Source organism: Mizuhopecten yessoensis, unplaced genomic scaffold (assembly GCF_002113885.1).
Source record: "Mizuhopecten yessoensis strain PY_sf001 unplaced genomic scaffold, ASM211388v2 scaffold10915, whole genome shotgun sequence".
Lineage (NCBI taxonomy): Eukaryota > Metazoa > Mollusca > Bivalvia > Pectinida > Pectinidae > Mizuhopecten > Mizuhopecten yessoensis.
Window position 1 is genome coordinate 252,484 of NW_018408785.1, and position 9,224 is coordinate 261,707.

The 9,224-nt window shown below is 35.5% G+C and overlaps 1 protein-coding gene across 1 annotated transcript in view; it reads right to left on the reverse strand.

Annotated features, from left to right (window-relative positions):
* LOC110463546 overlaps positions 1-7,719 on the reverse strand; it is a 28,106-nt gene extending 20,387 nt beyond the window's left edge. Inside the window, exon 1 of the mRNA XM_021518209.1 lies at positions 7,287-7,719. Coding sequence (XP_021373884.1) covers positions 7,287-7,364 — 78 coding nt within the window. The 5' untranslated portion in view covers positions 7,365-7,719. The remainder of the gene's footprint in view (positions 1-7,286) is intronic.
* Positions 7,720-9,224: the final 1,505 nt, after the last annotated feature.

The following is a 9,224-nucleotide window of genomic DNA, read 5'->3' on the forward strand; positions in this document are numbered from 1 at the left end:
GGAATACATAATTCAGAAGCTAATCGGTGCAGGACAGCGACAGTAGTATCTATAGATTGAGTGACAGGACAGGTATTACCGTTCCAAAGGTATACTGAGTAAGTATACCAGGTAAGTAGGGTCATGTCCAGCCCCCGCGTACGGCCAATTGAATGTTTATGGAGATGACCAACATTAAATACCAATATACATAACGATATAAATATACTATTGGACAGTCCATCACATCTACTGGACAACATACACAAACGTCACTGTCCGGACAGAGCTGGACATTTAGTGGACACGAACGACCTTTACCTGCCGTTTGTTTACACTATATCGTGTCCTTAGGCAGCAGTTCAGACTGATAACTAGTTTTCTCACTTTCCGTTCTATGAATCTGTCATTTTAACGGTAACATTTAGTTTGTAACTTTATCGACTATGTCGCCATGTTTATATTTTTAGAGAGGACACATTGTTGATAGGTTTACGTGTCGTCTTAACTGGCAAAAACAAGTTGGGAAACTTTGCTTATTGTATCAGTATGCAGTGATTTATTTAAGTTTTAGTACATCACTGGATGAATAAACTTTTACTCATAAATTTAGAGAAAATCCCCAACTGATACATGAGCGTCGTTTATCAAGGAACCTAAAACATTCAAGTGACGTTTCATTTTTATTTACTTTATATCTTGGACAATTTTTGAGAGAAAAGCAATATATTTTCACTGTAGTGTAAACAATGGCAAGGCCAATTAATCCTTAAGAATATACATACGCTGACTTCCGGTTTCAAAAATAATACGAAAACAAATTACTCTAAAATATTTTAAGTAAACTTTTTCTTCATTCTATCAAGTAATGTACACTTATATCATAGCAAGCTTTGTTGCATGATTTACTTACTTAATATCTTCAAAACAATAAGGACAAAGCAATATATTTCACTATTGCGTAAACAATAGTAGCGAGCATTAATTTGAAGAATTTACTTACGCTCACATCAAGTTTCAAATAAAATACGAAAACAAATAACTATCAAATCTTTTACGCATAGCGTGTGTTTGTATTCTAAATAATAACTTACATTTTCATTTACGGTCTAACTATTCCAAATTTTAACATTTTTTATTCAATAAATAGCAACCTTGAAATAGATAGCCTGACCCGCTGTTTTCATTTCATAGAAACTAAAAACCGTATCACTCTTGCTTCATCGACAAAACGACAAGATCAGTAGTAGAGACGCAAGGAAGCTGGTCAAAACATATACAGGCTTTCCAATAATATACACTGTTCAATGGACGATATGTCTTTGTTTTTGTTTCACAATTAGAACTAATACTATTATCCATATGTTGAAAAATCGCTTTAGAGTTATTTTACAAATTATATAGGGCGCTATATAAATGTTGTATATTATTATTAACCTATGCAATATGTCATGCAACCCAGACAATTTGCCATGTTACCAAGACAATATGACCTGTAACCTATGCAATATGTCATGTAACCCAGACACTTAGTCATGTAATCTAGACAATATGTCATGTTACCAAGACAATATGTCCTATAACCTATGCAATATGTCATGTAACCCAGACTCTAAGTCATTTAATCTAGACAATATGTCATGTTACCTAAGCAATATGTCATGTTACCCAGACACTAAGTCATGTAATCTAAACAATATGTCATGTTACCAAGACAATATGTCCTATAACCTATGCAATATGTCATGTAACCCAGACTCTAAGTCATTTAATCTAGACAATATGTCATGTTACCTAAGCAATATGTCATGTTACCCAGACACTAAGTCATGTAATCTAAACAATATGTCATGTAACCTAATCAATATGTCATGTAACCCAGACACTAAGTCATGTGATCTAGACAATACGTCATGTTACCAAGACAATATGTCATATAACATATGCAATATGTCATGTAACCCAGACACTAAGTCATGTAATCTAGACAATATGTCATGTAACCCATACAATATGTCATGTAACCCAGACACTTAGTCATGTAATCTAGACAAAAGGTTGTTACTAAGATAATATGTCCTATAACCTATGCAATATGTCATGTAACCCAGACACTAAGTCATGTAATCTAGACAATATATCATGTAACTTTTTTCGACAAAATGTCATGTAACGTAGACGGTATGTGTTGCAATCTTGTCGATTCTGCGTGCATTTGATCTAGTATCCCACTAAGCTTCAAAATACCATTGCACCCAGACGATTTTGATGGTCAAAGTGTATGTTTAGTTATTCATCTTTGAAATGCGTTTTCGGAAAGCGAATTTGATTGGGAAAATGAATGGTGTAATGTACACAAGTGATTGGATCTACTAATGGCTAAGGTACGTGAATCATACTGGCTTGATCCGGGGCCAACAAGGCGGGGTCAATCAAACACTACAGATGTATCACTCATGCAAATCCTGCAGAATTGTTTTTTAACATCTATGGTCAATAGTCCTCGGCCGTATGCACATCTACGCTAACTGGTAGGACGGCGTGGTCCTATCTGTATATTAAATAGTATTTGTCCACCTGTCCATTAGTCTACAATTGTTCTTGAACTAGTATATGGAGTAACATCAACCATAAGAATACTTGTTGCTATTTCTAACTAAACAAGGAAAATGCCAGATGTTCTGTCCGTATATTTTTGCATTCCTTTTTTTTTTTGCTTAAATGAGGTCCAAATAAGGTGCAAATTTTGCAAACAAACGATAAAGAACTTAAAGGAATTCAGAGTTTAACCAATATTTCACATGGTTCCTTACGCTTCGCGTGAGGATGGAGAAATAGGAAAAAACTGAGTTCTTGAAAGTTGCTTTATTATTCGAAACTTTCTGACAAAAAACTCCATCCTGATGCCACTTTTAGCCAATATTCCCAAGTCATTATTTTATGTAGGACTTTCGGAATAGAGACTGGTATATAACCTCTTATAAATATTGACGTTTTATTATTGACGTATACCAAGTGATATCCGTTAGACTTTCGGGTGTAGAACGCTCGCGGGGGTCCGGGTCGACCAGGTATGATTGATGAGTCTCAACCAATAGGTACATACCCCAACTTATTACCATAGCAACCAACGGAACTTGTCAACTGTGGCAAACAAACTCATTCGCATACCAAATGCAACAGTACTTTAAGGCAAAGCTGGTTTGTCTTATTGCAAGTTACATGCACTAAACAAACTGAAAAAATCCAATGTAGAAAACTAAAGAGTTATATCGAGTATAAAGTCTAACTGCCGTAAATCTTTTTTAAATGAACGTTGTCTTTTTGTCAGGGTTTTCGGGGTCATCAAATTAAAGACACGATATTATGACTAAGTGTTGTAATTAATGTGCGTTTTGAGTTATGACGATTCTAGCTTTTAAAGTAGTTTGTTTTAACTGTACAAAAGTGACAGATCACGAAACATTGCATTTATACATCACCACCAGTGTGTCGTGACACTCTCAATCTTAGGGGGCGACCATTTATCATGAAAAGGGAAAGGGCATAATTTGGAAATAAATAGTCTGGCCTTGAGCATCATGCAAATAAATAGCATGTCATTCATTCTGGCTTTTATATAGTTGAAAATATAGTTTATGTCCACGATTAAAATTCCATCAATATTTATTGCTTGGAAAAATAATGACACTGTAGAACTGCATGAACAAAACTTCTCGCTTGCTTCGCTCGCTACAAACTTTACATTCCTTGTAAAAACACACTCCTCCAAAAAAACTAAAAGGAGAGTATATTTTGTACTGAATACAATGAAACCTGCTTTATATTTTAGGAGTTCGTTGTAAAAAGCTCCGGGAAGTTTTGTATTATTTTTAGTTTTTGGTCTCATAGAGTTTAATGATATTGGAGTTGTACATATTTTACTGGCTATTTCTGTAGTTTCCCGGACAAACACAAACAGAGGAACATCGCTATTGGCTATTTATTTGGTCCATTATACTTGTCACGTCCGCTATTTTAGAGAAATATGAAGTAAACATTTCGTTACTTCTCGTGACCTTAACTGCCTTGTTCTAACACTGATCCTCATTTAGAACAATTTTACGACCGTATATTCGCGCTGACTTCCTTCCAATACCAAAACATAGTCTTGATGGCCATTTATGGACCAACCAGGTTGTAACATCGATAATTAAACCACTGGGCTCCGCCCCCTCACCTGTCCTAATACATAAATGACGTCACGATATATGGGCCTGATGACACATAACTAATTAGTATATGTTTGTACCTCATCACTATAAACCTATAATATAAACATTTAAACACCGACACTGTCAAATTAACAGTCGAGCTCAGAATAATTTATTAGCGAAGCCGCCTAGATATTTTCATAACAGGCTTTAAATCAAACGTCTTAGTCTGTAACTGATAGAAAACAGAGAGAGAGAACAAACACGATGGAAATGTCAATAAAACATGAATGGTAGTGGTAGGTTGTCAAAAATATATGGATTGTTGGTTAGTTTATATAATATGTCCGTGACGGGGTTTGTCAATAAAATATTGATGGTAGGGCTAGTTTGCCAGTAATATACGGTTGATATGGGGTTAGTTTGTTAAAAGAACATGAGTGGTAGGGCTGGTTTGTCAATAGTATATGGGTGATTGCTTATTGCGTGTAATACGCCCCTTATCTTGAACTGGCGTGTAATACACCCCTTATCTTGGACTGGCGTGTAATACACCCCTTATATTGGACTGGCGTGTAATACACCCCTTATATTGCACTGGCGTGTAATACACCCCTTATATTGGACTGGCGTGTAATACACCCCTTATATTGGACTGGCGTATAATACACCCCTTATATTGGACTGGCGTATAATACACCCCTTATCTCGGACTGGCGTGTAATACACCCTTATATTGGACTGGCGTGTAATACACCCCTTATATTGGACTGGCGTATAATACACCCCTTATCTCGGACTGGCGTGTAATACACCCTAACATTGGACTGGCGTGTAATACCATTTGTTTTATATTAATACAGGGTTAATCTGAGCAACTCTCTTGCCCTTCTCTTTCCTATCCTACCTTCCCCTATATTCCGTTTTTGACTCATATACTCGACGCTTTTCTGCATATTTCTTTCTCAAATATTAAAGTCATAAAACATGTGGTCCTCAAATATCCTATGTATTTCTTCAACTGGAGATGGATCTACATAAGTTGTAAAACTTGTTTCCAAAATCCAATCTCAAAAGTTGTGTATTGCTTTATATCATACGGTAAATGAGAAAAAAAATGAAATATAGTTTACATTAAGTGCTGACAACACTAATTAAACACCCGATTTTCAAAACAAATCACCCAAAAGCAAATTTATGTAAATAATCTATATATCACATCGTGACAACTAGCTACGAGATAACATCATTTCTGCCGTGACGTTTTATGACGTAATCAATCATACACCCACTGTACACCATACCCTACTTCCGCTTTGTATGATTGGATTCGATAGAACAAACCCATATGAATAATTTGTAAGAAAAAATGTGTCAATTTTCGATTCTCGTGTCAATCAAATTATCAGTGGTAATTTGAACACTATCACTTTAACGCCTTGCGGTAAAATACAAATCCAACAAGACTATATATGTAGTTACTGAAGTTAAACATTAAGATAGATTTTACTGTTTTCATTAATACATTACATTATTGTCTATATAATTTGTTTAAAATTGCATTACGCACTTACGTGATTAAAGGAAGCTACATTTCTGAGAAACAAAGATAAGAAAACCTCCTAACAAAATTAGATGCGTCTTTCTCTTCTTACCCTCCGATTGTTCGTTTGGTATTATATAGCGAACACTGTGTGTTTACTGGAGTTCAGGAAGTCCTCCATCGCTAACTTATTAATAACACTTTAGCCGTTCCTTTACCAAATTCACCCCTCTCCACTTCAGAAATACATCCATTCAGTCATAATTCAACCACACATGTCTTTATTATCTATTTTTTAGCAATCAACCACATCAAAAAGTAGTCACCTTGAAAATAGATCGTTTCCCAAAATAGCTTCCTAACGAAAAGTGTAGTATTAACGCTGAAGAGAACCAACTTGGTATTTATATTTATTTATTTACGTTTCAACTCATGCAAATAAATGTTTGTTTAAAACTTCGTACAATAAATAAATAAAAGAAACCACCTCATATACTAGAGTAGAATTGCATCCTTTTTATTATTATTGTAAGATATCTCTACACAGAGACATATAAAGCCATGTGGCATATACGTCTGATATATGATAAAAATATTTCGAAGAAAGCGTAAAACAAGGTAAAACCTATGAAACCATAGCAAGTCGTGTATAACCTCTAAAACGATAAAAAACGAACCAGTTGTATAATAATGATCGTCTCATATGTGTTGGTAAACAGTCCGATTTAGACAGGGTATTCATCACGGCCACTTAGGGATGTCAAACACATGTGTACAGACCGTTCATCCGACTGTTGACACACTGGAAAGTATTCTCACGAAGATACAAATAACTCCTTAACATTCAGAACGTAATGTCATTACTTTACACATCTGTATATGACTATCACTATTATATATTAAAGTCGATTTTGCGTCGCGTTCCTTCCGCGAACTAATGATGCGGGTGTTCATTCTATATACACGTATTCGGAAAAAAGAGAAAGATTTTCTAACATTGAATCTCAAGAAAAAAATATAGCATGCATCGAAAAATGATATTTAAAAACGCATCGTATATGCGTCTGTGGAAACAAACTAATGTGATAAAATACCATTTTTTTTTTTGCGAAATCGTTATTAATACGCCACAAAAATATATTTACAATGTAAGATAACATATCGAAAAAACTAAATAGTAACACTTCACTACATATCATAAAGACTGAAGTGTCATTGAAGGTAAAACAACGACAATTAGTGTTGTCTTGAACACTTCCTTACGTCTGATCTGATGACAGCTTGACATTTAATACTAGTTTTCATTTTTAAATAACGCATGCTTCTATTTTCTGGAATACACTTTGAACATAACTGCTGAATATGAAAATTGATGCAAGCCTTTTACCACTGTTTCATTTTGTTCACGTCATGCTTTTTGGGTGAATGTATGCCTGCTAATCCATTGCAGAACTTCACCGCATTTCCTAATGTGTCCTCATTTAAAACTTATTAAAATGTTCAATGTAATAGTAGTTTACTTGTCCGATACAAGTTAGTAATAAGTACCCAGCCACCTTTTAAATACCTACCTGGAATTTATTCCATTGTCCGGAACACGATATCACAGTAATGGCCACAAAGCAGAAAAGTTCATACTTGATTCCCATAATCCAAAACACAAGAAAAACCAAAAATTGACGTTTTGCTTATATCCAACCAAGGAGAATGCGGTTTTTTCCTGTTTCCTTCATTGGCTCGTGCAGTTTACACTCATTAAGGTGTGCGCCTAGAGGCATTCTTTCTATCTCCAGACTCCTACATAAAGGTACGTACTCACTCAAAGAATGTACCTTACTACTGACGTACCACGCGATCTACCCTTCCAGCGACTAATGCCGAGTCTGCGCAGCCGATGTATTCGCCGCTTCCGATACTCCCGATCTGAGAAGCTGTCCACCTTCTTCTACCGTGGTCGCCAGCGCCTCTCCATGATTACCGGTACGACGTGTGTGCCTTGGGCCGTGCGTAGTCACGCTCCACTGATTCTCCCTCTGGCCATACCAGGTAAATGAAATATGTACAGATGACGCTGTGTTGACGAAAAACAGGCAAACGTCTTCTCTATTACGATCTTCTAGAGTAAAATGTCAAGCAATCCTGGGTTCAAATGTAGATTGTGCGGAACAAAGGTCAGAGTAAAAATGGCTATGATGCCATCTGATGATTGGGTCTCGTAATTAACGTATAACTGCGGAGGTGTCGAAGACGTTGCTTCCTGGTTTTCCTATAACAACATCCTGACCGGACATTGGTCAAGGACGGAACTTAGGCATTGTCATTTTCTTGTAGAATCAAGTAAAACTAAAACATCAACGTTTCAAGTTAATGGCGCCGTAATGAACATGAATTTGATGCAGCTAGAAAGAGATCAACATTTTGTTTTGCTATAAGAGTTGGCAAATTGTTCTTGGCTTCGTGTCAAAAGCAAACTTCCAGCCATGAACAAACAAAGTCCATATTGAGAATCAATATAATTGTACAATTTTACAGTCTTAAAGCATAAAGAAAGTACAGTTGCAACAAACTGGTTCTTGATTTTAAAGATATTTTATATGTCAATAAACAAAAAGCGGATCAGACACAAGTGATCTTAAATTCGAAACGCCTTCTCCAAGCAATAACAAACATAAACATCAAAACATTTCTATATGAATGGAGAAGAAAAGAAAGGAAGGAGAGGGGAGAAATTTGAGGAGAAAGAGAAATGAGACGATAACAGCTTTTGACTTTCAAATCTTTTATCTTTTTTAATGAAAGTTTGTCATCAGACAGGGCTGCAGTGCTTTTTCAATAATGGGAGAAATCATTAATAAAACGTTGTCGTTGTCGTTAATACAATGAAAAAAACTGTACTGCATTTTCATGTTCATTTCCACATTCACCCGCCGGATCACTTATGATATCAACTGCGTACAAATCACACCCACTTTAAACTCCTATACGAATGACGCAACAGTGTACACAAAACGTTCATATTAAGATTGCCAACATTAAAATAGTTCGGTAACAAATACTTTTGTTTACGTTAAATTAACTATCTAAAGCAGTTTACGTGTTCTCTTATAGTGTTTGGTAAATCGTTACATAGTCTTATTGAAAAAGGATGAAGGATTGGCATGAACTAGACAATTAGAAATTAGGGACAATAAAGTGTTCATGATTTCTCAAATTATAACTTTTGCGGTCGCCTTCTTAAAGAGGAAAACAGTTACTGTGAGAAGGTGTTAGGATGGAAGGTGTACAGTAGGGAAAGTAATCCACGGTAAAGAATGCATTAACTGATTTCATCTACGGTCTAAGGACATAACTAATTAAGATTCTTTATGCCGTGTGTTTTACAACACATCGGTTACCACAATTTCCATTTGAATTCTTTAAACTTAAGGGGCATACAATAAAAATGCAATCGTTAAAAAATATTGGTTCCAATTACCGTGTTAAGACAATAGGACGTACGGTAACACCAA